Source organism: Diaphorina citri, unplaced genomic scaffold (genome assembly GCF_000475195.1).
Source record: "Diaphorina citri unplaced genomic scaffold, Diaci psyllid genome assembly version 1.1 scaffold70, whole genome shotgun sequence".
Classification (NCBI taxonomy): domain Eukaryota; kingdom Metazoa; phylum Arthropoda; class Insecta; order Hemiptera; family Psyllidae; genus Diaphorina; species Diaphorina citri.
The window spans coordinates 365054-392891 of NW_007377507.1; the positions used below are offsets into that span (position 1 = coordinate 365054).

General features: G+C 40.6%; 4 protein-coding genes across 5 annotated transcripts in view; all 4 read right to left on the minus strand.

The window, feature by feature from the left end:
* Positions 1 to 23930, minus strand: part of LOC103520443 (MFS-type transporter SLC18B1-like) — a 24916-nt gene extending 986 nt beyond the window's left edge. The window contains exons 1-9 of the mRNA XM_008485539.3: positions 23809 to 23930; positions 13299 to 13428; positions 12348 to 12665; positions 11537 to 11605; positions 10435 to 10552; positions 9678 to 9793; positions 6265 to 6443; positions 5151 to 5427; positions 4445 to 4751 (exon numbers count right to left, since the gene is read on the minus strand). Coding sequence (XP_008483761.1) covers positions 4445 to 4751; positions 5151 to 5427; positions 6265 to 6443; positions 9678 to 9793; positions 10435 to 10552; positions 11537 to 11605; positions 12348 to 12665; positions 13299 to 13415 — 1501 coding nt within the window. The 5' untranslated portion in view covers positions 13416 to 13428; positions 23809 to 23930. The remainder of the gene's footprint in view (positions 1 to 4444; positions 4752 to 5150; positions 5428 to 6264; positions 6444 to 9677; positions 9794 to 10434; positions 10553 to 11536; positions 11606 to 12347; positions 12666 to 13298; positions 13429 to 23808) is intronic.
* LOC103520435 lies at positions 15608 to 17901 on the minus strand. Its single transcript, XM_017448673.2, has 3 exons — positions 17547 to 17901; positions 16975 to 17448; positions 15608 to 16353 (listed from the first exon to the last, which is right to left on the minus strand). Exons 1-3 carry the CDS (start codon positions 17834 to 17836, stop codon positions 15684 to 15686), a joined length of 1434 nt encoding a protein of 477 aa, XP_017304162.2. The 5' UTR covers positions 17837 to 17901; the 3' UTR covers positions 15608 to 15683.
* On the minus strand, positions 19934 to 22132 carry LOC113472074. Its single transcript, XM_026831639.1, has 4 exons — positions 22118 to 22132; positions 20971 to 21111; positions 20671 to 20790; positions 19934 to 20050 (listed from the first exon to the last, which is right to left on the minus strand). Exons 1-4 carry the CDS (start codon positions 22130 to 22132, stop codon positions 19934 to 19936), a joined length of 393 nt encoding a protein of 130 aa, XP_026687440.1.
* A 399-nt stretch (positions 23931 to 24329) lies between the features above and the next one.
* Positions 24330 to 25781, minus strand: LOC113472101. Of its 2 annotated transcripts, none has more exons than XM_026831676.1 (2): positions 24648 to 25781; positions 24330 to 24469 (listed from the first exon to the last, which is right to left on the minus strand). In XM_026831676.1, the coding sequence occupies exons 1-2, from the start codon at positions 25685 to 25687 to the stop codon at positions 24421 to 24423; spliced, it is 1089 nt and encodes a 362-aa protein (XP_026687477.1). In that variant the 5' UTR covers positions 25688 to 25781; the 3' UTR covers positions 24330 to 24420. The 2 variants fall into 2 exon arrangements, with proteins under 2 accessions (XP_026687477.1, XP_026687481.1); XM_026831680.1 differs by having other exon boundaries at positions 24360 to 24401; positions 24580 to 25781.
* Positions 25782 to 27838: the final 2057 nt, after the last annotated feature.

Below are 27838 nucleotides of genomic sequence, written 5' to 3' on the forward strand. Positions count from 1 at the left end.
AGCCAGAGAGAGAGAGGAGGGGAAGAAGAAGGGGAGAGAAAGGTATGTTGCGAGTGATAGACTGAGGAAGACAGATAGAGGGAGATATCGAGAGTGAGAGGGAAGAGGGAACATAAATGAAAATTAAAAAGAGAGAGAGAGAGAGAGGGAGGAGGTAAAAGAGGGGAACTATAGAGTATGAAGAGAGGGAGCGAAAAGAAAGAAGATGGAAAGAGAGAAAGAGAGAGAGAGAGGGGGGAGAGAGAGGGAAGGATAGAAAGAACGATGATGGAGATAGAGAGAGAGAGAGAGAAAGTAGCAAATAAAGAAACAAAGATATAGACATTGACGTTGATAAAGAACAAGAAACAAGACAGACAAGTAAGATAGATAGAGAGCGAAAGAGAGGGGAAAGAGAGAGAGAGAGAGAGAGAGAGAGAGAGAGAGAGAGAAAGAAAGAAAGGAAAGAGAACGAAATCTAAAGAAAACCTGTCTCTCTCTCACAGTTCAGCTACTCTCTCTCTCTCTCTCTCTCTCTCTCTCTCTCTCTCTCTCTCTCTCAGCTTCTCCTTGCTGAAATTAACCCTCTTCTAACTTCGGACTGCTACTGAGTAGTAAATAATATGTTCTCACCTTGTTTTGTGACGTCACAATAGTCAGTATAATGATGCACGTCACTAACAGGTTCAATGGTGACGTCGGTTTCATATCGGCTCATTGTGAACGTCGATTGGTGACGTCACTAAGTTGAATGATGTCGTCACTAACAGTCTTCATTGGAGGTCTCATGAGGCCTTCATTTTGGTGAATAGGAGATGGTACTTGGCCTGGCGCACTGCCCCGGCGTTTAGATTTGGCGTGGTTCTGGTGTCATTTCGGTTTTTCCCTGAAAAAAAAAAAAAAAAAAAAAAAAAAAAAAAATAAAAAAAAAATGAGCTGGTCCCATGGATTCTCGTTTATCCAGGTTCGACTGTATTTTGTTTATCTGTTTTTAATAATAGGTATGTTACCTATAAATGATACAAGGTTATGCAATAAGCAATACAAGAGTGGTCGAGGTACAAGGGTAGAAGGCAGGGCCGTATTTATAATATGTTAGGTACCGGCAATCTATATAATTATTAATAATAAGTTTCCATTTATATTTCATCGACAAAAAACTCAGAACATACATTTTTCTTATAAATGGTATACCCACCCTTATAAGCAGAGCTTGTGCCACGGATGGGGAAGCTTGTGCCACGGATGGGGAAAAACGATAATAATACCTAGGTATTCTATAGAATGCCGGTAACATATACATCAGCCCCAATGGGCTTCATTTTTCTTTTACTATGGGCGGACTCCCTCCCGAAGGTTGGTGGTTCGAGTAAAAGTCTTAGTCATCAAATTTATAAATGTACATTCATTATTTTTTCAACATAACTCTCAGAACATACATATTTCGTATAAATGGTATACCCATCCGTACAAGCAGAGCTTGTGCCACGGATAGGGAAAAATTTGGGACAAGCTTGACTTGACACAGTTAGAAGGAGAGAGAGAAAGAGAGAGAGAGAGAGAGAGAGAGAGAGAGAGAGAGAGAGAGAGAGAGAGAGAGAGAGAGAGCCGAGGGGGCCTTGAAAGACTTCAAGACCCCCGGGAAAATCACATGAAATACAGTAAAGGGGCCCCGGAGCGTTCAAAATTTTAAAAAAGGGGCCCGCGTAGTAAAAAGATTGAGAACTGCTGATGTACATGAACTAATGGTACATAATATCAGAAGGAATAGAGAACGGAGTAAAAAAAGATATGTATAAAGGAAAACGAATCTTAGAACATAAGAGTATGTCTTACACGTGGGTAAATTTTGTAAAGAAGAAGACGAAGACTAAAAGAAAAAAGGGGAGCAGAAGGAGAAGAGGAAGAAGAAAAAAGAAGAAGAAGGAGGAGGAGAAAAGAAGAAGAAGAAAGTAGAATGAGAGGAGAAACAATGTAAATGGCACCTTTCTAAAATTCATAGCAAACTTCTTAATCTGAACTCAAACGAAACTGACAAGCGACAATGTAAAGAAGGAGGAGGAGGAGGAGAAGGAGGAAGAGAATGGAAAAGAAAAAGACAAAGAAGAAACCAAAGCAGACGAACAACAAAAAGAAAAAGAAGTAGAAGAAGGCGAAAGAGAAACCGAATCAATGAAAGAAAGAGAAGGGGGAAGGAAAAAAAGAAGTCTAATCAATCAGAGGAAGAAGAAGAAGAAGAAACAGAAGAATAAGAAGAAACAGAAGAAGAAGAAACAAGAATAAGAAACAGAAGAATAAGAAGAAACAGAAGAAGAAGAAGAAGAAGAAGAAGAAGAAGAAGAAGAAGAAACAAGAATAAGAAACAGAAGAAGAAGAAGGAAGCCAGAGCAATCAGAACGGAAAACTTCACTAGCTGAGGCATTCGTTCATTTGCGTTTTTGATTTGAAAATCCAACTTAAAGGAATAGTGTCACACGAAATGTTACCATTAGAAAGCTTTTTGTTACCATTAGAAAGTTTGACAGGTGACAGCTAGAGACGAGGTGAATAGCGAAAATCGCTTGAGACTACATCGAACAATAGTGCAAAGTAAGAAATTGGAACTTGTAGTGGCGTATCCTACGCGACGATACATGAGTAGGTAGGTATTTAGCACTATTCAATATTCAGTGGCTAGGTTTTTTTTTTTTTTTTTTTTTTTTTTTTTCACCCAATTTGGGACCGCGTAAACATTGGAGGTCTTACCTGTTCCGAAATCGAAGACAAAGACAAAAGGAGGACAAGATAGTGATTCCCAATAACTGAATTTGGTACCTACTATTCCTGGTCCGCCACTTCAAAAAAGCTTTTCAACCCCTGGATACAGGGCTCTAGCTTTCTAAATTGGGGTATGAGGGCAGTTAGTTGTGATGAGAAATATTCATTTCTGTCAAAATGAAGCGCATTGCCCCTCCCTCCCCTCGCTCCCTTCCATCTTTTTTCGCTTCCTGCTATTTTTTGTCTTCATTATTGATGAGTCGAAATTTTTGTGACAGGAAACGGCTTAGGAGGAGGAGGAGGAAGAAGAGGAGGAGAAGGAGGAGGAGGAGGAGGAGGAGGGGGAAGTGTAAGAGTAAGAGAAATGGGGAGGAAATTTTTTTCTCCTCCTCTAGGGGGATTAGGAGGAAGTAGAAAAGGAGAGCAGGAGAGCTAAAGGAGGGGGAGAAGGAGATGGAAGGAGAGCTAAAGGAGGAGGAGAAGGAGAATAAAAGGAAGGGCAATATTTTTTGTGATAGGAATAAGAGAAGCAGGAGGAAGAAGAAGAGAAAAAGGAATAGAAGAAGAGAAAAAAGGATATGTCCACGAAAATGGATCTGTCTTTGTAATCCCGGTAATAAAATTGGGAGAAGGTAGATTGTAAGATTATAATAAAGAAGAAAAAGAAAGGAGGAAAAAAAGAAGAAGGCGAAGACGACGACGAAGAAGAAGGAGAAGAAAACGAAGAAGAAGAAAAAAGAATCTGCAAAAAAGAAGAGGAGGAAGACGATGACGAAGGAGAAGGAGAAGAAAAAAGAATCTGCAGAAAAAGAAGAGCAGGAAGAAATAGATCTGGCATTCCCAGACTGTGCGTGTACGTGATGTCGATGTCGTTTTGTCGATGCTTGAAATTCATTTCAGCGGTTTTTATCCATGGTTGTCTAAATTCTCTAGATCTTTATAAATTTACTCATACATACCTACATAGGTAAGTATGTACACAAAATTAATAATTTATTCTGCTTATTCTTAAAAAAAAAAAAAACACACAAAAAAATATGTTTTTTTTTCATGACTCAAATCGTGATCTAATCAGGATATAAATAGGTACCTTCTTACCTTAGTCCGATATAATTATTATAACACTATTAATAGCTATGTAGCTATACTTCGGAAAGCAGGTATAAAGAAAGAACCACTAAATTTCCGTGTTAGCAGACTGGACTACCACGTGGTTACCTCAACAGTAAACTAAACAATGGCCCTTGTCAGGTCGTCTTATCAGTTCTCATCGCTATTGACTATGTAAACTTAAGGAGTGTCCAGACATAGGCGACCGGCCATCGATCGATGTCGACCGAACCGTCCACACTGCCTCGAGAACATAGATTCACCTCGTCGATCGATGGTCGGTCAACTATGTGTAACTTTCCTTATCCTAGTGAATGGTGCTTATTTGGGTGTTCTGTTGTAACATTTACAATATCTCTAACCGTTTAGTCAGTATAGCTGAAAACCGCCAAAAAGCGGTCGAAAATACCGCCAACCGCAGCACCTATTTTAACCAAACGTTTTGGGTTGCATCCTTGTCACATTTGTGAACTACATACCAAATTTCAAGTCTTTAGCTTATATGTAGGTACCGTTCCCGAGATATTGTTAAATTACACCGAAAACCGCCAAAAAGCGGTAAAATGCCGCCAAGCGTTGCACCGGTCTTAACCAAAACCTACTCCCGGCCCCGAGTGACTTTCGCTCTTGCTCGACCGATTCCGCCTCGGCATTATCACGGGGAAACCCGAAGGCTTCCCGAACGCCAGATTGCTTGTGGACGAAGAAAGCGAGCTTCGGCTGACCGCGAGGCTCCCGTTGCCCAATCCACCGCTGGAGAAACCGTTGGGGAGACCGTTGGCGGGTTTCTGGTGCAGAGTTTCGCTGGTGTACCGATGTCGTCCCAGGAGTTGGGTTTCCTCGGACAGTTTGGTGTAGAGTTTCCGGGATGGCTTCCGGAACTCGAACAGAATCAGGGCGACGAACTATGGGGAAAGAAGAAGGTGGTGTTAGATTGGCTGCTATTGCGGAAGTTTCGGGCTTTGGTTCTAAGAGTCGAGATTTTTTTTTTTCTTTTTTAAGAGGTTTGTGATAGAAGGAACTGTAACTGCTAAGGTCTTATCACCCAGAAAGCGAAGAGAGAAGGAATGCAGGATAGGAGAAAGGCGGCGGTTCCGAGAACGAACCTTATCTGTATAGGATAAAGTCCGCCCCGGGCAGGAATCGTACCCACACCCTAGCGTTTACAAAACAGACGAGAGTTCTAAGGATTGGGGTTTATAACCCTTTGGAGATTGGAGTCTTTGGACTCTTGGATATAATATCTGGGCTTCTTCCATGTCCTACCTAATAAAGCCATAAAAATCCTCGAAAAAGAAACTCACCAAACACAACTGGCAAAATATCACAAACAGGGACCCGTACTGGAACCCAACGCGGTCGAATAGAAAGCCGGCCACAGACGGTCCGACAAACGCGCCCAGGGCGAACGAAGAAGACCAAAGGCCGGATAGGGTTCCGTACGTCGCCAGGTCGTCCGGAAAGCCGGCGTCGATGGCGGATTTGAGAGCGTCGATGAAAGTGGGGACCATGACGCAACCCAGGCCGATGCCGTGGATGACTAGGCCGATGATACAAATGATCAACGTCTTGGGAATGTGCCTGTGAATGTAGAAAGAGGACAATATGTTAGGAACGTAAAACTGAGACAAAACCAGCCCTGCTTCTAAGGTTCCATCAAGGCCCGGAGATAGCACCTTAACTCCATACACAAAAAGCCCACTCCGAGGCTTAGGCGTAGGGGAAAACAGCCCAAAAGGATGGCTTAAGCTACTACGAACATGTCAGGAAAAGAATCGATCAATGACCCAAACACATCATTAAGGTGTGTCCAAACATTGTCGACCAGCCGTCGATCGATGTGGATCCACATCGATTCACAATAAGTTCACATCGATCGACGGCCGTCGCCTGTGTTTGGACACACCCTTATAAGACAGAACATTAGCCATCAGTGCAGCGGTGCGCGGTGATAGAACGGCAATAGTTCATTGAAGTTAGCAACATTGCACGTGGTTTAGATGAAAAAAAAATTGTGGTTTTTAAAAAGAGTACTTAGGGTGACTTAAAATAGGCTACTTAAAATTGTCACATTCCATTCTGATTCAAAATGGCGGCGCTTCAAAATGATGCTCTTACGCTGCACTGATCCCGTACAAAGGACGGGTCAACCACTAGTTTTATTTTAAAAATATTGTACCCAATACATAAGACCTTGTTTAGACTGCGGGAGTAAAGGAACTTTTTAGTCTAATTCGAGCAGGATAAGCAGGGTCTATTCTATTCTATTCTTTTTACCTTTTTACCAATCAGTGAAGAGGAAGAATAACCATCTCCTCAGAGGTTGAAACCGGCCTCGGAAATGTTTTTATTGTAAATTAAATTTCCAAAAATAAAGAAATTATATTCAAATTCAGATCTCTCTTCTATTCTACTTACGAGTAAGGCAAAGGTCCGACCAGTACAAAGCTGAGCGTGATGAACAGGGAGCCCCAAATGATGACCCGCCGCGGCTTGGCGTACTTGTCACAAATTCTACCGACAAAGGGCGCCACACAGGCGTAAGTTCCGCCACTGATGATAAACATGAACCCGATAGCCACTGGAGATATTTTGAACTGAAATCAAGGAAAAGAATATTTATTTTTTAGCTGAATTCTATCTGTATTTTTGTGTAAAGATATTTGATTACATTCCCTATATTAAAATGGGGGACTTTTTTAACGAAATTGCACCCAAAGATGCTTGAGAGAGGGAACAGTAACGGAGCGGAGGCCTTATCGTCCCGACATTGAAGAGAGAAGGGCAGGATAGGAGAAAGCCAGCCACTCCGAGAAACCTTATCTGTTTAGGATAAAGTTCGCCCCGAGCTAGGGAATCGCACCAACGATCTGGCGCTTACAAGGCAGACGTGCTACCTTCCAAGCTAACTAGGCTCGTTTGACCTGACTTGTTTGGACTTCGCTGCGATACTATGCCACTTTCATTCTTTCGATGCCTTTCGATACCATCCCTACCTAAAAATAATGAAAAATAGAGGAAAAAAAGACAGAAAAAGAAAGAAAAAAAAAAAAAGCAAAAACAAAGCTGACTCGAATTCGCGAAAGCACGACGGCATAATAAAATATACTTACAAGTGAACCCTACACAAACATAGCCTAAAAGCAAAGACAATTTGTTCCAAGGTAAACAAAAAAAGACGTCTAGCAAGGGCCGGGGGACTTGAATTCAATGAGGCATCACAACAAAAGAGCATAAATTGCGAGCATAGAAAAAGCATAAATTGTTCGACGGCGTATCGCTCATTTAAAATGCAAATATTTCCCCCAGTTTATCATGAAGGTACGCAAATATGTGCAAAAACGTTGAGCATGGAATTTGTTTATCTTTTACACGACATATCAGACCCGGTGCGTGATTGTAATACGAGGGATAAGGTACAACAGTTAAGTTCAGGTTTCACGAGTGAAAATGCTATTTGTTTATCTTTTATACGACAGATCAGACCCGGTGCATTAACCAGTCCCGGACAAAGATTAACCAGTCCCGTAGGCCCGTTTCAGACCCCCGCAGTACTGTACGAGAATAGGGTGACACCAAGTGACTTGTATCACGATGTTCGCTACTCCGTGTTTACGCCACTGCAACATTATACAACTTATTGTGTATTCTGTAGTGTACAAATGTATGTTATCTATGCTATGTCTAGGTACTTGAAGAATCCTGAATTGGAATAAATAGGGGTTGTGCAATAATTTAGGGCAAATGGGGATAGGAAAGAGGCAAGGTTGCATGGTCGATAAATTTAATCGCCAAAATTATTGCATGATTTGGCAACATTGTATTTCTGTTATTGTAAACAAAAACGAACTAACAAAAATTATAATATTTGCCTGTTTTTTTTTTTTTTTTAAAAAATTCTTGATAATTTTTTTAGCGACGTAAATAACTCAAGTATGGTACCTACACATATTAGCTTTCTAAAAATAATAATAAAAAAATCCCATTTTGTTCTAGAAAATTCCATGTAAAATTTCATTTTTTTACAAAATACCTACCTGCATATTTTTTTCGCAGCAGGATTTGTGAAAAGCGCGAGATGAAGATTGCACATATTATATTCGTTTCGCGTTTTTAATCTAAATTCTTCCCTTTTCCCCCTCAATTCACACAAAAAAAAAAAAAAAAAAAAAAATGGTATTATGCCCAGATTGCCTAGGCCCCCAGGGGGGTATATTTTTGGGAAAAAAAAAAAAAAAAAAATGGTATTATGCCTAGATTGCCTAGGCCCCTAGGGAGTTATATTGATGGCTGAAACCACACTTTGATATTAGATTTAATCCAGTCGGATTAATTTCAGTCTCTGGGCTTAAGTAGTAGCACATGTTGTTAATCTCTTCTGAAGGCATGGGGCCTACTCATGACGAGTACCATACTGTAAATATACCTGGCTATTTATTACCTGATGTAAAAGCACACTTTCACTACTTCCGAGCCAGACCTGACAGGTACACCTGATCAGGTCCGCCTCTCAGGTCTGGTTCATTCTCGGAACAGCTGGCTTTCTCCTATCCTGTCTTCCTTCTCTCTCCGCTTTCGGGGAGATAAGACCTTAGCAGACCTCAACCAACCCAAGGCAGATGGTCATCCATCCAAATACTAACCACGTGTAACTTTTCTTCAGTGATCTATCGCGAAACTTGAAAGTTTTCTTTAAAGAGAAAACAGTCTGGCTCCTCAAAAAAAAATTGCCTTTCACATGATGCAATCTAACACCCTATTACGTTTGCACCTAATTGACTAAGCATCAAAGCAACCCTTATCAAAACTTTATTATCAGTAAAGCTGAATAAACTTCAAGTACAAGACACACCTCTTGGTTATTAATAGAACAATCTCGTCAATATTATCAATCTATTTAATTTCTGATATCCCGTCAATATTTATCTATTTAATTTCTGATAAGAAGTTCATTGAAGCGTCTAGAAGGAAAGGTCATTCATCGGAGCGTAAAAAAGATTATTGAATAATAAAAATCTGGTGTGAACATCACACAACTTTCCTTATCCTAGTGAATGGTGCTTATTTGGGTGTTCTGTTGTAACATTTACAATATCTCTAACCGTTTAGTCAGTATAGCTGAAAACCGCCAAAAAGCGGTCAAAATACCGCCAATCGCAGCACCTATTTTAACCAAACGTTTTGGGTTGCATCCTTGTCACATTTGTGAACTACATACCAAATTTCAAGTCTTTAGCTTATATGTAGGTACCGTTCCCGAGATATTGTTAAATTACACCGAAAACCGCCAAAAAGCGGTAAAATGCCGCCAAGCGTTGCACCGGTCTTAACCAAAGGTTTCGTGTCGCATCCTTGTCACATTTGACAGCTACATACCAAATTTCAAGTCTCTAGCTCTTACCGTTCTCGAGATATTTTGTTTACAGACAGACAGACACACAGACACACAGACACACACACGGACCAATGGCTGAAACTTTGGATTTAGGCTCTAGGGACCTCAAAACGTGTTTTGGCACTAAAATCTGACCATCGAAAATTTGACCCGATTACATTACTTTCCTTTCTATAGGATAAGGAAGGTAATAATATTTACTACCAGATTTTTCACTGGTAAGCTGTGACCACACATGGTCGATGGTCACATCGATCGACATCGATTGACGGCCGTTGACCATGGATGGACTCATCTTACGCACTGGTGCGAGATGATTAAAAAACTCCCTACTTGTTTTTGGATTTGATCTCTTTGGATATTTCAGTCACCTGATTGACACTATTTAAGGCTTTAACGATCTTCTTCCGATCAATGCCGAAATCATCCGACTTACCTCTCTCAGATGAGGCTCCAAAACAGCCGTGTAGAATCCCATACTGCTGGAGGCCGCACAAATACTGACGGAATCGAGAAACACGGCCGGAACCCTCAGGACTTGGGTGATTTTTGCTGAAGAGGAAGAAAAGAAAAATTATTTCATCAAGAAAGTCTGAAATGAATTTACCAGAAGGTAATAAATAGGTAGCGCTCTAGAATCAAAGATCAAAGACTCCACTGAAAGGGGACAGTGTTGTGGTTTAACGTTTAACAGCTATAAATTAATTTCCTAAGGATACTACCAGCCGCTAGACGCTAGAAAGCAAGAAATCCAAAAGCAAAATGTACTAATTGACTGAGGTCGGCCGACCACAATCAATTTTACCCAAGGGCTCATGACTGTCATCCCGAACCGAACGTAAGTGGTCTGCCTAAGGTCTGAGACTTCTTTGGACCAAAGAAGAGTTCAAAGTAGTAAGCGAAAATTTATTTTTTTAACTTGGTCCTTTTTTTATAGCACTTTCTTCATTTATTTAATTTCCTAATCGCACCATTCCCGCTCCATCTTCACACTCAATCACTCTCATCTTCCTTCTTGAACCTCTCATTCTCATTCAAGTTTTTCGCACCTCTGATAATTCTGATATCTGCAGCTTCACTTTTAACGTTTTAACCATCCCAACACCCATGAATATGACTTCGCCCACTTTTCACTGAACTTTCTCGCTGTCTTCCTGGGAACAATTAATTGATTTATTATTTATTATACTTACTTTGACCTTCGCTACGATCATTGTTGCTTTCCACGGCTGGTATGAACAGGCTGACCACCACAGCAATGATAAGGGTGGCAATTCCGATCACGAAGAATGGCAGGGTGAAGCCACCGATCTGTGAAATGAAAGATTGGGATCATTTGAATGAAGGATTTTAAAGGTGTGTCCACATATAGTTGACCGACCGTCGCGTCGATCGACGTCGATCCAAATCGCTTCACAATAAATTCACATGGATCGATGTGTCGATTGACGTCGAGCCACATCAATTCACAAAAACCGACGGAGACGGCCGTTGACTATGTGTGAACACACCTTGAAAGCGTCAGCATCAATGAAGGATTTTTGTTTGATAGGGTTTAACGACACTATATCACTGGTAAGGTTTTTAGTGACGGAGGTTTTACCCTTCATTCGGTGACAAGCTATACCCGTCTCCTCACATTAACCACGTGGGACCGGGAAAAGCCAGCAGTACGCGATTGCCCAGATGGTCACCCATCCGGAAACTAACCACGTGCAACGTTGCTTCAGTGATCCATTGGAAACTTGGGCATTCAACGTGCTATCGCCGCTGGCTCAGTGCAGAATTTTTAAATCGTCAGCAGAATTTTATCATTTTTATCGATGACCTCTTTTGAAAGGCGAGGAAACTTCAAGTTGGCTTTAACCTTTTGACCCTGGTTGGTTTAGTCTCAGCAATAATACAAGTTTAATCAATGGCTATCTCTAAAAGATGGGTCTATGAGTGTGGGCGCAGTAACCTTCAATGCCATACTAAATTTCACACAAGGAGTTTGAAAATAACCCCATTTATTGTAAGTAGCATTTTTACGTGAGGTCAGATGTTGCAAGAATTTATTTAATGAAGTTTTTTATTATTATTTTTTTTTTTTTATAAATGTGGACACTGTTGACTATTCGCCCGGAACAAGAACCTAAAGGTGTGTCCAAACATAGTCGAACGGCCATCGATCGACGATGAAAAATATATGTTGTGGAGGCAGTGTAGACGTGTCAGTCGACATCGATGGCCGGTCGACTATGTGTGGACATACCTTAAGATAGTAACCTAGGCAGAAATAAAGTGTTTACTTACACTGAACAGGAATCCTCCAATGGTGGGTCCGACAATGTAGCCCAATCCGTAGAACACTTCCAACGCCGCCTGTAATAAAAATTGATAAATAAATAATTCATAAATGTGTAAGTTTATCAGTACGCTTTTAAATCGCTTTGCATTAGAGTTTAGAGGGAAATTTAAGGTCATTTGAAGCGAAAGGGCTTCTAAACAGGGTACATAAGCTGATGAGAAGCAGGGGGACTTGCGTTTCATGATCGATCTATACTTCTATGTATTGTATAGTTATATGCCAATCCATAGATTCTACAGTTATGGGTCTCTTAGCTCTTCAAATTTTATTGAACATCAAGTGTGCCGGGAGGCGCGAAAATGTCAAGAGTTCGTAACTACTCCCGGCCTAAGTCAACACGAAATAAAACCAGCGGCGCGGCGATAGCAGGTTCTCAATGGTTCACAGAAGCAACATTAAGCGTGGTTAGTACCCCAATAGGTGACTATCTGGGCATTAGCGTGTTGCAGGCTTTTTCCGTCCCCATTCGGGCAGGGAGAGACTATTTTGGATTATTTTGCTTTTTAAAATCAAGAGGTAGGATTATCCACTCCTGGTGGGCGATTAAAAGGGGGCACCTGTCGGCTTTCGCCTCAATACCCCGTAAGATTATTACCTACAACAACCTATATCAAATCCCTTTATCACACCTCTTCAGAAAAATCTCTACCAAAAAAAAAAAAAAAAAAAAAAAAAAAATTTTCACTAAATAAAAAAAAAAATTTTATTTTTTTTGTTTCTCCTTAATTTTAAACCCCCCCATTAAAAAAAAAAAACGAAAGTGGTCGCCATCGAGTCCGGAAAGCAGGCCGCTGTCAACGAGAAGGCCGCTATGAGAGCGGCCGTCGCTCCTAGCGACTCGAGAATCCTCACGATGAACGAGTAGATGATGAACTCATTGTGGGCCGTCACGTAGTCGAGAAAGCCGAACAGAATGGCCGTCACAGCGTTCACTAGAAGGCCGAGGGAGAGGAGACAGCGCGTCCCGATGGAGTCGATGTAGTGGCCGAAGATGGGGCTACTGAGGAAGGCCACGAGCTCAAAACTGCCGAACACGAGGCCGTACTCTGTGGCTGAAGCTCCTTTCATTTCGGCCTGGAACGAAAGAGGTAGAACGTTAAGCTACATTACAATACATAATCATCATAGTTGTTGTCGTCTTAGCGGCTTTAGCTTTCGCCGAATGGCAATAGCAGAATAAAGAAAAGATGTCTTTTTGTATCTGCTATACACCGGGGTGATAGTCTATAGCTAGCCATGTTAAATTCCCTGGCTCGTCTTGAACTGCAGTCAACCATCGTGAGGACTTGTGCTTGGTCTTTAAAAGCAGAACGAACCCTTTGAAGAACTGCCAGCTAGCTAGGCTGGTTCATCATAGTGTTTAGTTTTTGGTACTGTTCAAAAAATAGCAATAGATTCCCTTTACCCCAGAATTATCAATAGTTCTGCACCAAATCTTTCACATCAGACTTCGCGATATATTGGTAGTGGTAAGTATTTCTTATTTGTACTGCTCGAATAGGACCAGAGAGTCCCTTTACCCCAGCAGTAGGCTATTACTATTATTGTGGTCGAATTCTCAGATAATAATTATTGAGGAGATAGCCCACCTTGTTCTTATTCTTGTTCTTGTTTTTTTTTTTTTTTGCTTTAAGTAGCAGGGTCCTCACTTACTGAGCTCTTCCACCCAACCACTATTATTAGTATTAGAAATTCCGAGATACTCACCTCTGCCGGATAGAAGGGAGCTTGTAGTGAGATGCATATGGAACTCGAGAAGTGAACGCTTCCTATCGCAATCAGAGTGAGCCATTGTCGAGTTGTAAAGGAATCGTCTCTACTCATTCTTCAAATTGAGCTGAAATCAGAATCAGATGTGTTTGTCAGATATTGAAAATTGATTCCAAATTGGTCCTTAGGCCAGCCACTCACTATCAGGTAGACCTGACAGGTACGGCTGAAAAGGTCCGCCTGTGAGGTCCACCTGATACCTGATAGTGAGTGGCCGGGCTTACACTTACAGATGTGCACCTACTACCTAAAGAGTGAGTGAGTTATAAAAAAGAACTACTAATTCTTCTCTTTTTAGAGGATTCAGTTTGTTTAAAAAAACTACCTTTTCAGTCAATGAATCAGAGTCTAAATCACGTATTGTACGATTGTACATAACTCACTCTTCAATTGTACATAACCCTAAGTGAACAAAAGAAAAAAAATGAGTATATTGATAAGTAGATAAGTATAGGAAGTTATAATCTGACTCATTGACCGAGACTTTTGTCATCAGAAATTTGATCTAATGTAACCGGAGTCCGGACCGTAAATCTGTAGCCAAGTGACTGGTTGGAGGCTGTTGCAATCACCCTTGTCTTTATTACGTTACACGGTTACACCTTAGTAATATGCAAATGGAAAGTATATGCAAACACAAATACAAATCTATTACGCGTATTTTCTTGTGGAATCTTAACTGAGAACTGAGTCATAAAGCTGTGTTCACACATAGTTTATCGACAACGAGTCAAGCATTTGTGCAACTATGTACGTCTGTCTACAACTCTGGAGCCAGCCTAGTTAGCTTAGTTGGTAGTGCGTCTGCCTTGTAAGCGCTAGGCCGCGGGTTCGATTCCCGCCCGGGGCGGATTTCTTTTATTTATTTTTATTTTTTAAGAGGTTTGATAAAGGAAACTGTAGCAAACGACAGAATTATTAAGATTTTAAATAAGATAAAGTGGAAACCAGTGGAATCGAATTGTATTTTGGAATCGAACCCACGACCTGTCGCTTACAAGTGCAATAAACTAGAATGGACGCGGCACACAAGGGATCAGGAAGAGACCACCTTACAAGGGAAGCTCTAATATCTACCAAGCTAACCACTCTGCCTAAACCCAAGATAAACGGAAACGGTCCATATGAGTGTGGTGCGAATCCCGAAGTAGTTTGGGAACGGCTGCCATATCAAGACACAATCAACGTGGTGATTACATAACCAGTTATATCAACTTGTATGTTGTCTCATATAATAGGGGAAGAGAGCCTAACATAGACTTCCCCTCGCCTCCTTCTTCCCCCCTCCTCCTCCTTAGCTTAATAGTTTCTTCTCCTTCCTTTACTTTATCACAAGTAATCTTCCCCTCCTCCTTCTTAGATTAATAGTTTGTTCTCCCTCCCTCACCTTATCACAAGTATTCTTCCCCTCCTCCTTCTTAGCTTAATAGTTTCTTCTCCCTCCCTTACCTTATCACAAGTAATATTCCCCTCCTCCTTAGCTTAATAGTTACTTTTATTTATTTTTATTTTTTAAAAGGTTTGATAAAGGAAACTGTAGCAAACGACAGAATTATTAAGATTTTAAATAAGATAAAGAGGAAACCAGTGGAATCGAATTGTATTTTGGAATCGAACCCACGACCTGTCGCTTACAAGTGCAATAAACTAGAATGGACGCGGCACACAAGGGATCAGGAAGAGACCACCTTACAAGGGTAGCTCTAATATCTACCAAGCTAACCATTCTGCCCAAACTCAACTTAAACGGAAACGGTCCATATGACTGTGGTGCGAATCCCGAAGTAGTTTGGGAACGGCTGCCATATCAAGCCACAATCAACGTGGTGATTACATAACCAGTCATATCAACTTGTATGTTGTCTCATATAATAGGGGAAGAGAGCCTAACATAGACTTCCCCTCGCCTCCTTCTTCCCCTCCTCCTTCTTAGCTTAATAGTTTCTTCTCCCTCCCTTACCTTATCACAAGTAATCTTCCCCTCCTCCTTCTTAGCTTAATAGTTTCTTCTCCCTCCCTTACCTTATCACAAGTAATCTTCCTGCACCTATTAGGTAAATAGTAGATAGGTAAGTAAAGGTGTGTCCAAACATAGTCGACTGGCCGTCGATCGATTAGGAGAAGTTATGTTGTCGAGGCAGTGTGGACGGTTCAGTCGACATCGATCGATGGCCGGTCGACTATGTGTGAACACAGACCCTATGTGAAAAGAGAAAAAAATGCAATTATTATAGCTTTTATCTGTATTTGTATTGTTATTTGTTGGTAAATCTACTTTAAGAGTTTTCTAATAGGTGATTCATCTTTGGACAGACTAGGTTCTCATCCAATGTTATTCTTCTCCAGAAACTCATCCAACTCAAAGGACGAACTACTGTCCGAATCGTCGTGAATGGCGTTCACAATCCCCCGAATTGTTCCGGACATGGGCACATCTCCTAATTTGGTCACATCTAGAATTTTCCTTTCATTTGGTTTATCTAGTCCTACTTTCCTTTCATTTGGTATATCTAGGACTTTCCTTTCATTTGGCACTATGTAGGCACTGCTATTGGCACCGTAGTTGTCCGCCGATTTTGAGATGGGTCTCAGTAGCGAGTTCTCTTTGTGGATTTCAATAGTCGCCAGATTAACATGATTGAAGTGATTCTGATTAGAAACGGTCAGATTTCGACGTTTTGCCGAAATACTACTGTTGTTTTCTGATGGGTGGATTCTATCTGAGCTGGTAGCTTGTTTCTGATTTGGTTGTCTGATTTGGAAGTTTGATTCTGAGTTGGACGATAGAATATCATAGGGAGCTTTGATTAGAAAGAGATCTTGGTCGGTTATACTTTTGTTATCGCCGTGGCTTGTATGTTCCCTGGCACTCTGAGGCCTTTGCGTCGGTTTCCTATCTGTTCGAATCGGTTTACTATCTGTACTTTCACTATCGGAACTCTTTTCTTTGACATGACATGACTTTGCCGTCTTTTTCGACTTCCCAAAGAAGTTGTAACCGCGCTAGTAGAAACAGAAGTCGAACTTTGGAAGTCAGAACACGTCAGACGTCAGATGTGTACGCTTTAACTGAGGAAGAGGAAAACAGGATATGAAATGTGATTGACGTCGTTCGGTGAAACATTTGTGATGGATTTCCAGAATTATTTCTAGTAAATAAAATAAATTTCGAGTAAATAAGAAAACAGGAAGAAAACAAAATGCTGTCAATGCCAGGGGATTGGTATTTATCTACGATCAATTGGTATTGATCTATGTATCTGTCGAAACTTCGAAAAACGAGACCAAGTTTGTAGACATATTGATGTCGTAACGTCTTTAAAAAGAATAAAGAGGAACATTTTAGGCCAAAAATACAACTTTTACGTCAAATATAAGATCTCGGATTGTTTGCTCTGCGAAAGGACGCTTTAAAGACTTCATTTTTACTGAAATTTTATCTATTGCAAACCCTAGGTGCGTTTTAAAGCCACCTGCGATCTATTTTTCTATCTTCAGTCATACCATCACTATCAAAGAATTCATGCAAGATTGTCTATCTGTACTTTCACTATCGGAACTCTTTTCTTTGACATGACATGACTTTGCCGTCTTTTTCGACTTCCCAAAGAAGTTGTAACCGCGAGACCTCGTTTTGCCAATGGATTGTTTGGACGTGAAGTTGTTCGTTTGTAAATAGTCTGGCTCTCTGTCCAAGATATCGTCGTCAGTATCTGCGTACATGTGTTTGGTCAGACGACTTTCGAACGCTTGCTTAAGGGCGCTGATTGTTTGCTGGGAGTTTGCACTACCTGGTTTATCTTTAGAGTCTCTTTCATTGGAAGACGTGGTTTGCCAACTTCTACTTTCGGCTTTACTACCGGTGTACCCACTGTCATTTACATTCATTTCTGTTTTGGAAACAACATTTACAACTTCTCCTAGGACTTTATCGTTGCGTTGTAGATCTGTTGTGATTTTCGACAGTGTGTTTAGATCAAGACTGGGCGTTTCAATAGAAAACAAGTCAGAGTTGTTGATAAAGCTTTGCATTGATGATTCAGTACTTGTCTGGTATTCTTTGACTTTTTTTCTAGTGTCTGAATTGGTTTTTGGAATATTTTGACTTAGGACATTGATCAAGTTCTTGTCCGTCAGGCTTCTTAGTGTTTACTATCAATGACTTTTTTTCTAGTGTCTGAATTGGTTTTTGGAATATTTTGACTTAGGACATTGATCAAGTTCTTGTCCGTCAGGCTTCTTAGTGTGGGATTTCTTACCAATTCTCCTTTTACTCCATGGTCCTTTATTTCTCCTCTGGTATCAGAAATTTTCTCTAGCTCTTCCTTCTGGTCTCCTGTCTTCTTATTTGTGATCCGCACCTTGAGCCGTACATAATTTTCAGTTTTGTCCTCATGTTTTTCGTTTAGTTGATTGCCATCATTCTCCTTGTTATTTGAAGGCACATTGACTTCTACATCAGTTCGACTCTTCATTTTGTCTTTGCAAATGGATTCTATTCTTCGCTTGATATTGTTTTTGATTGACTCGTAGTTCTTGACGGCCTGAAATGTAGAAAATGCACAAAGGTTGTTTTATCCTTTTCTGGTAGTATTTATAAATGTTTAGCAGAAATCAGATTCTTTTATACCTATATTTTTGTCAACTTTAATGGATTAGTAGATCATCAACAGGGGCGACTATATCACTATCACTACCCAAGGAAAGCTTCTCAAAATTTTCTGCGATTGGAGTGAAAAGTCGAGAGTCCAGAATTGATCGTGAAATGGGGCCCTCATTTCAATAACGGCCTCACTCTATCAAAAACAAACATCATCATAGGCTTTCTGAGAATATCGATTTTTCTCTTTCTTTATTTTCGACATTTCCAAGTTATTGAATTACTTTCAAGTTATTAAGACAAGGCAGGTCATTGTCTGAAGGTTTTATCTTGAATGATAACGCGTTTAACAAGGTATTGAATGGAATAGGTATAATCGCATGTTTATCTCAAGTACTTATAGGCGTACGTACCACGCTCCTCAAGCGAGATTAACCACTTGATAATCTTGTAGGGGTCTATCAATTATGCTTTATCTTAAAAAAAAAAATATCTGGTGTGAACATCACACGACTTTCCTTATCCTATTGAATGATGCTTATTTGAGTGTTCTTTTACCCTAACTTTCACAATACATAATCATCATAGTTGTTCTTGTTGTTGTTGTTGTCGTCTTAGCGGCTTTAGCTTTCGCCGAATGACAATAGCAGAATAAAGAAAAGATATCTTTTTGTATCTGCTATACACCGGAGTGATGGTCTCTAGCTCTAGCCATGTTAAATTGGCTGGCTTGAACCGCAGTCAACCATCGTGAGGACTTGTGCTTGGTCTTTAAAAGCAGAACGAACCCTTTGAAGAACTGCCAACTGCCAGCTAGCTAGGCTGGTTCATCATAGTGTTTAGTTTTTGGTACTGTTCAAAAAATAGCAATAGATTCCCTTTCTGCACCAAATCTTTCACATCAGACTTCACGATATATTGGTAGTGGTAAGTATTGCTTATTTGTACTGCTCGAATAGGACCAGAGAGTCCCTTTACCCCAGCAGTAGGCTATTACTATTATTGTGGTCGAATTCTCAGATAATGCCAAAAAACGGTAGAAAACCGCCTTCTAACACTGACCTCACCCAGCCTGAGTGAGCCCGAGAAAAGCCAGCAGCACACAAGTGCCCAAATGGTCACTTATTCTGATACCAACCACACTCAATGTCCCTTAACTTCAGTGATCTATTGGGAGCTGGAGTTTCCAACGTGCCATCGCCGCGCCGCTGGCTTCTGGAGTTTTTATTAAAATTTGACACCCTTATAATCCTCCACTGAGTTAATCTTGATCCCACCCATCTCACTAGGGAACTAAGGACCACATTTTATTCAAATTAATACCGAGGTCTCACATCTAATTTTAACGCAACAGGTTTTAGATTTACCTGAACGCACCAAATTTTGGTGATCCAATCTTACTTATAAGTACATTCACATGGTTCCAATCACCCTAACCAGTGTTATTTATTATAGGGTTAGGTAAAACGCAAAAAGAACCTTTCAAAAATGAGCAGTGACCAGTGTTTTTATAGGGTTAGGTTAAACATTAGGCCAGCCACTCACTATCAGGTAGACCTGACTAACGGACCTGATCAGGTTTACCTGTCAGGTCTACCCGATACTTGATGAGCACCCTCACTATCAGGTAGACCTGACAGGTATGGTTGAAGAGGTCCGCCTGTCAGGTCTACCTGATAGTGAGTGGCTGGCCTTACAAAATATTTCCACGGAAGCTAGGGAAGTATCATTTTCCTTTCTCTCTTCGGGGTTTTCATTCCTCGTGACCGAAAGTAGTAAGTGATTATTCAACTCATACGTCCCAAATACGGTCCGTTTCCGAGACACGAGACCTAGGTCTGTGAGACCGTCTGATAAGCCTGGGTTTGTAGCTTTTTCCGCCACACATGTTAGGACGGTCTGACAGACCTAGGTATCTGAAATCGCGGTCTGTCAGACCGTCTCAGCGTAAGTGGCCGGCATTAGACTACCCTCAGATCGGCATACTGTATACGTGTTCCACACTGCCTCGATCTCTGTTTTTGGAGGTGGTTCCACCTCCTGGGACACCTCCAGAGGGGGGCGATACTTCTCCACATTCACCTGGCTCCTGAAGAAGAAGATGAAGAAGAAGAATTAGGGGGAATATAATAGGTATTAAAGCGTCTTTTGAAATTAGAGAATACCCATTGGAAACCTTGTTGTGTATGATGACGTCTACATTTCACCGAGCTATTTGAAAATGAGAAAAAGTCTTTTTTTTTTCCTTCTTTTTTTTATTTATTTATTCTTTCCTTTTTGTTCCCCATTTATTCTTTCCAAAATCTGCTGGGAAAATGTTCTTTAGGTACCTGCTAAGAGTGCTAAGTGTTAATCTCTTCTTTTTTTTTCTTTTCTTTATTATTGTTATTATTAATTTCATCAAAATTGGACCAACCGTTCGAGAGTTATCACGGAACAAACACACAGACGAGCCTTCTTCTTTTTTTTATTTATTTATTCTTTCCTTTTTGTTCCCCATTTATTCTTTCCAAAATCTGATGGGAAAATGTTCTTTAGGTAGGTACCTGCTAAGTGTTAATCTCTTCCTTTTCTTTTCTTTATTATTGTTATTATTAATTTCATCAAAATTGGACCAACCGTTCGAGAGTTATCACGGAACAAACACACAGACGAGACAAAATATACGCAAAATCGTCGAGGTACTTGAATCTCACTTCGTTCAGTTACCTTTTCGAAGCTCTGCATGTAACTCTCCTGCGATCTCATCTGATGATTGACCACACCCGGGTGTCTACGATTCAAGTGCATCACCAGGTATGATTCGAACTGAAACAGCTTGCCACAAATTTCGCACATACATAGGTACTGATTTTCTCTAATCACGATCGAATAAACTACGGGCTATAAAATTCCCGGAGGGACGGGTCCCAGATTGTTTACTTTTCATTTAATTTTCTTTTTGTCCTCCTGTTTTTTTTTTTTTTTTTTTTTTTTTAAAGACTCCTTCTTTTTTTTGGGGGTTTTTATTTCGCACATGGCGTTCTCCCCTAGATCGCGGCCCTCTCCGGAACAGCTAGCGGGGCGCCATTTGTTCCAATGGATGATTTTCTTGAGCTCCACATTCTCCTTTTTGACGAGGACCAACTTTTTGCTCGCCTTTTCCAAGTCCTGAAATCAGAGAGTAAACAGTGGAACTTTTAGGTTAAAAAAGGGGCAGTTTTTTTTAATCGTTCTTTTTTGACAAACCACCACAATCAATATAAAAAAAAAGTATGCCCAGCCACTCACTATCAGCTGATCAGTTTCACCCGTCAGGTCTACCACACACTGTGAGCACACACACTGTCAGGTAGACCTGGCAGGTAGGTACGATCTATCATACCTGATGAGCACACACACTATCAGGTAAACCTAACAGGCGTAGACCTGATCAGGTGTACCAGATAGTGAGTTGCTGGTTGCTGATGTATTGTACGATTGTACATAACTCAGTCTTCAATTGTACCTACATAACCCTAAGTGAACAAAAGAAAGAAAATAATGAGTATATTCATAAGTAGGTAAGTATAGGAAGTTATAATCTGACTCATTGTCCGAGACTTTTGTTAGAAATTTGATCTAATGTAACCGGAGTCCGGACCGTAAATCTGTAGCCAAGTGATTGGTTGGAGGCTGTTGCAATCACTGTTGTCTTTATTACGTTACACCTTAGTAATATGCAAATGGAAAGTATATGCAAACACAAATACAAATCTATTACGCGTATTTTCTTGTGGAATCTTAACTGATAGCTCTAATATCTACCAAGCTAACCACTCTGCCTAAACCCAAGATAAACGGAGACGGTCCATATGACTGTGGTGCGAATCCCGAAGTAGTTTGGGAACGGCTGCCATATCAAGACACAATCAACGTGGTGATTACATAACTAGTCATATCAACTTGTATGTTGTCTCATATAATAGGGGAAGAGAGCCTAACATAGACTTCCCCTCGCCTCCTTCTTCCCCTCCTCCTTCTTAGCTTAATAGTTTCCTCTCCCTCCCTTACCTTATCATAAGTAATCTTCCCCTCCTCCTTCTTAGCTTAATAGTTTCCTCTCCCTCCCTTACCTTATCACAAGTAATCTTCCCCTCCTCCTTCTTAGCTTAATAGTTTGTTCTCCTTCCCTTACCTTATCACCACACATAGTCGATCGAAGACGAGGTAATCTAGTGGCAGTGTGGACAATTTCAGTCGTCGGTCGACGACCGTCTGATGGCAATCTTTGGGAAACATAAATTGGAAATAAATAACATTACTGTTGTTACTTACTTAACAAGTTCCACTACAAAGAAAATACGCGTCTACTATAAACTATGTATAAGCATGAAGCATTTGTGCAACTATGTACGTCTGTCTTACAACTCTGGAGTTATAAATAGAGCTACTTCCTCTGATAGCTATTTATCTCTCGAACTTCTACAGAAATAAAACATCAGCAAAGGCGATGAACAGACAGGTTATAGTACAAACATAAAACAGCGGAAAAATGCGATGATCATTCACAGACAAGTTCGAAGCTTTTGACCTTAACGTAGCAATGAAAGTTGTTATCTTGATGAAACTTTGATATGATTCCCCTCCTCCTTAGCTTAATAGTTTCTTCTCCTTCCCTTACCTTATCACAAGTAATCTTCCCCTCCTCCTTCTGAGCTTAATAGTTTGTTCTCCCTCCCTTACCTTATCACAAGTATTCTTCCCCTCCTCCTTCTTAGCTTAATAGTTTGTTCTCCCTCCCTTACCTTATCACAAGTAATCTTCCTGCACTCGAACTTTGGAAGTCAGAACACGTCAGACGTCAGATGTGTACGCTTTAACTGAGGAAGAGGAAAACAGGATATGAGATGTGATTGACGTCGTTCGGTGAAACATTTGTGATGGATTTCCAGAATTATTTCTAGTAAATAAAATAGATTTCGAGTAAATAAGAAAACAGGAAGAAAACAAGATGCTGTCAATGCCAGGGGACTTGTATTTATCCTACGATCAATTGGTATTGATCTACCTATGTATCTGTCGAAACTTCAAAAAACTAGACCAAGTCATGTTGATGTCGTAACGTCTTTGAAAAGACTAAAAGAGGAACATTTTAGGCCAAATATACAACTTTTACGTCAAATATAAGATCTCGGATTGTTTGCACAGCGAAAGGACGCTTTAAAGACTTCATTTTTACTGAAATTTTATCTATTGCAAACCCTATAACCTATAACCCTAGGTGCGTTTTAAAGCCACCTGCGATCTATTTTTCTATCTTCAGTCATACCATCACTATCAAAGAATTCATGCAAGATTGTCAACAAAACAAACCAAGCCTCTAACATCACATGGTCAAGTTTTTGAAGTCTGTTACGTAACACACCATCAATCACACATTTCATAACGCGTATATTTTCCCTTGTGGAAGCAGAACTGAGCCCATGATGTTTTTCCTCTTCTGAATCTTCTGATGGCATTTGTCCAGGATTCTACATTGGGAATTGGATTACGAATTACTGATTCCACAAGGAAAGTGTGACTGCATTTTTCCAGGATTCTACATTGGGAATTGGATTACGAATTACTGATTCCACAAGAATACGCGTATTATCCTTATGCGTATAATCTCAACTGCGTTATCCGTAATGGATTATCCCTAATATTTATAACTCCAGACTCCAGGTTACAATTCCCACTAGAAACCTGGAATGAACGGAATAAATGCGGATTTCTCCAAGTTCAGTCCAGGATTCTTGCGGATAACACAGGTCAGACCCGTCACACACAAAACTGGTTCAAATCTTGCAAATATTTTTATCAAAGATCTTCAAAAAATGGTCTTACCTGTGACGAAATGAAATAAGTTTCCAACACTTCCAAGAACTTAATTAAAAATTTAATTTTGCAAATTTTTAATAAACTTGCGTCACTGTTCAATAAGTTTATTCTTCATCTTGGCTTTGCTCTGCACCTATTAGGTAAATAGTAGATAGGTAAGTAAAGGTGTGTCCAAACATAGTCGACTGGCCGTCGATCGATTAGGAGAAGTTATGTTGTCGAGGCAGTGTGGACGGGAATAGTTTCTCCCCCTCCTTTACCTTATCTATAGAGTCATGTTTTCATTGATATCCCGACTACATAAGTAATGCCTACGTAGATGTATGTAGGTTCACAGGAGCTGCAACTATTAGGTAACTAGATAGGTAAGTAAAGGTGTGTCCAAACATAGTCGACTGGCCGTCGATCGATTAGGAGAAGTTATGTTGTCGAGGCAGTGTGGACGGTTCAGTCGACATCGATCGATGGCCGGTCGACTATGTGTGAACACAGACCCTATGTGAAAAGAGAAAAAAATGCAATTATTATAGCTTTTATCTGTATTTGTATTGTTATTTGTTGGTAAATCTACTTTAAGAGTTTTCTAATAGGTGATTCATCTTTGGACAGACTAGGTTCTCATCCAATGTTATTCTTCTCCAGAAACTCATCCAACTCAAAGGACGAACTACTGTCCGAATCGTCGATGCAATTATTATAGCTTTTATCTGTATTTGTATTGTTATTTGTAGGTAAATCTACTTTTAAGAGTTTTCTAAAAGGTGATTCATCTCTTATCTTTGGACAGACTAGGTTCTCATCCAATGTTATTCTTCTCCAGAAACTCATCCAACTCAAAGGACGAACTACTGTCCGAATCGTCGTGAATGGCGTTCACAATCCCCCGAATTGTTCCGGACATGGGCACATCTCCTAATTTGGTCACATCTAGAATTTTCCTTTCATTTGGTTTATCTAGTCCTACTTTCCTTTCATTTGGTATATCTAGGACTTTCCTTTCATTTGGCACTATGTAGGCACTGCTATTGGCACCGTAGTTGTCCGCCGATTTTGAGATGGGTCTCAGTAGCGAGTTCTCTTTGTGGATTTCAATAGTCGCCAGATTAACATGATTGAAGTGATTCTGATTAGAAACGGTCAGATTTCGACGTTTTGCCGCAATACTACTGTTGTTTTCTGATGGGTGGATTCTATCTGAGCTGGTAGCTTGTTTCTGATTTGGTTGTCTGATTTGGAAGTTTGATTCTGAGTTGGACGATAGAATATCATAGGGAGCTTTGATTAGAAAGAGATCTTGGTCGGTTATACTTTTGTTATCGCCGTGGCTTGTATGTTCCCTGGCACTCTGAGGCCTTTGCGTCGGTTTCCTATCTGTTCGAATCGGTTTACTATCTGTACTTTCACTATCGGAACTCTTTTCTTTGACATGACATGACTTTGCCGTCTTTTTCGACTTCCCAAAGAAGTTGTAACCGCGAGACCTCGTTTTGCCAATGGATTGTTTGGACGTGAAGTTGTTCGTTTGTAAATAGTCTGGCTCTCTGTCCAAGATATCGTCGTCAGTATCTGCGTACATGTGTTTGGTCAGACGACTTTCGAACGCTTGCTTAAGGGCGCTGATTGTTTGCTGGGAGTTTGCACTACCTGGTTTATCTTTAGAGTCTCTTTCATTGGAAGACGTGGTTTGCCAACTTCTACTTTCGGCTTTACTACCGGTGTACCCACTGTCATTTACATTCATTTCTGTTTTGGAAACAACATTTACAACTTCTCCTAGGACTTTATCGTTGCGTTGTAGATCTGTTGTGATTTTCGACAGTGTGTTTAGATCAAGACTGGGCGTTTCAATAGAAAACAAGTCAGAGTTGTTGATAAAGCTTTGCATTGATGATTCAGTACTTGTCTGGTATTCTTTGTTACTATCAATGACTTTTTTTCTAGTGTCTGAATTGGTTTTTGAAAAATTTTGACTTAGGACATTGATCCACAGACGAGACAAAATATACGCAAAATCGTCGAGGTACTTGAATCTCACTTCGTTCGGTTACCTTTTCGAAGTTCTGCATGTAACTCTCCTGCGATCTCATTTGATGATTGACCACACCCGGGTGTCTACGATTCAAGTGCATCACCAGGTATGATTCGAACTGAAACAGCTTGCCACAAATTTCGCACACTTCTCTCAAGTCTTGTTGGCTTCGCGTCTCTCTTTGTTCTTCGTTGATGACCTTGAGGTCATGTTGCTTTCCTATTGTTGTTTCACTATGGTCTTCCGGAAAGCTTTCTGGTTTGTCCACTTTTGTCGACGTTCCCGCCGTCGATGTTGATGACAGTTTGGATGTGATGAGTTTTCGCAGCGATTCCAACTCGGCCGTGTACCGGTGATCTCTGTTTTGTTGAGGTCATGTTGCTTTCCTATTGTTGTTTCACTATGGTCTTCCGGAAAGCTTTCTGGTTTGTCCACTTTTGTCGAAGTTCCCGCCGTCGATGTTGATGACAGTTTGGATGTGATGAGTTTTCGCAGCGATTCCAACTCGGCCGTGTACCGGTGATCTCTGTTTTACAAAAAATACCACTTCGTGGTATAACCGACAAGATAAGAAGAAAATCAGTCTTCTATCAAATTCAAGGCCAAAGGTGCCCTTTCAGGGCCTTGAAAATATGAAAAGGCACATCTGCCACTCACGGGAAAAAGAATGAGCCATTAACCCCCAAAAAATACCACTTCGTGGTATAACCGACAAGATAAGAAGAAAGTCAGTCTTTTATCAAATTCAAGGCCAAAGGTGCCCTTTCAGGGCCTTGAAAATATGAAAAGGCACATCTGCCACTCACGGGAAAAAGAATGAGCCATCAATAAACAAAATCAGCCCAGTAGTTTAGGCTGTAGAGCGGTCAACGTCAAAGAAGCAGCAGAAAATGTATAAAAAATTGACGTTTTTCAAAGTCAATTATCTCCGGCTTGTCTTCCGTCGGACAATATGCGATCCTGGCGAAGATATTTCATATTTGCATGTGATATTTTAGTATTTGTGGTAATCGGTAGATAGGTGAATGTACTGAGGGTCCTTGACACGTTTAGAAGGAGACTAATCAAAGCTATCAGCTATCAACTTACTTGAATCATCCGAAGAAGAATCCACATACATCGTCTGTCTGGGAATAATTTTGTCGATTTTGATCGATGTCTTCCGTCATTTGTAGTTATCCCTCTACAACTACCTGAAAACGGCTACTTTCCCTGTCGCGTATAATATCTCTAGTAGCGCGGTCAAACTTTCTTGACTTGGCGGGACGGAGCGCTACCGCGCTCCTTAATAGATCGCTCGTTATTGGAGGAAAAGAACAAGAAGAAAACCTGAAGGAGGAGGAGGAGCAGAAGGAAGAAGATGAGGAGGAGGAAGAAGAAGCGGAAGAAGAAGGAGGAGGAGGAGGAGAAGAAGGAGGAGGAGGAGAAGGAGAAGGAAAAGAAGAAGAAGAAGAAGAAGAAGAAGAAGAAGAAGAAGAAGAAGAAGAATTTATCATCAGGAAATAACGGTGTGAACGATTTTATTCCAGCGGTAAAGTGAAACGAATCAAACATACCGGGAGGCGCGCGAACGTCAAGAGTTCGAAGCGCCGCGCCGCGCGGTTTATTGTGTTTAAAAACAATACGACAGTTACGCCAGTCTAGTTAGCTTGGAGGGTAGCGCGTCTGCCTTGTAAACGCTAGGTCACGGTTTCGATTCCGGAACGGGGCGGATTTTATCCTAAACGGATAAGGTTCGTCTTCGGAACGGCTGGCTTTCTCCTATCCTGTCTTCCTTCTTCGCTTTCGAGACGACAAAACAGTTCCCTCTATCAAACCTCTTAAAAAAAAAAAAAAAAAATCTTTTATGCGTTGAACATTTCTGTCAGATGACTTTGAAATCAAATCACTCAAGGGTTATGGTAGGGTTCCGCTCTGTTAACTTACCGATTTGATTCCAATTGACGCGACCTTTGTGTGTGTTGAATTGGAAGTTGGAATCGCGGGCGATTTTTTGGAAATCGTTTG

Coding starts and splice junctions, on each gene's coding strand:
- LOC103520435 (XM_017448673.2), bottom strand. CDS start 17,836: ATGAAGAGTCGAACTGATGTAGAAGTCAATGTGCCTTCAAATAACAAG. Junction 17,449..17,546: donor AGTCAAAATATTCCAAAAAC/CAATTCAGACAC, acceptor TATTCCAAAAAC/CAATTCAGACACTAGAAAAA. Junction 16,354..16,974: donor ACGAGGTCTCGCGGTTACAA/CTTCTTTGGGAA, acceptor GCGCGGTTACAA/CTTCTTTGGGAAGTCGAAAA.
- LOC113472074 (XM_026831639.1), bottom strand. Junction 20,791..20,970: donor GGGAGAACGCCATGTGCGAA/ATAAAAACCCCC, acceptor TGTATGTGCGAA/ATTTGTGGCAAGCTGTTTCA. Junction 20,051..20,670: donor ACATGCAGAGCTTCGAAAAG/GTAACTGAACGA, acceptor CTTCTTCTTCAG/GAGCCAGGTGAATGTGGAGA.
- LOC113472101 (XM_026831676.1), bottom strand. CDS start 25,687: ATGCAAAGCTTTATCAACAACTCTGACTTGTTTTCTATTGAAACGCCC. Junction 24,470..24,647: donor CACGACGATTCGGACAGTAG/TTCGTCCTTTGA, acceptor TTCGGACAGTAG/TTCGTCCTTTGAGTTGGATG.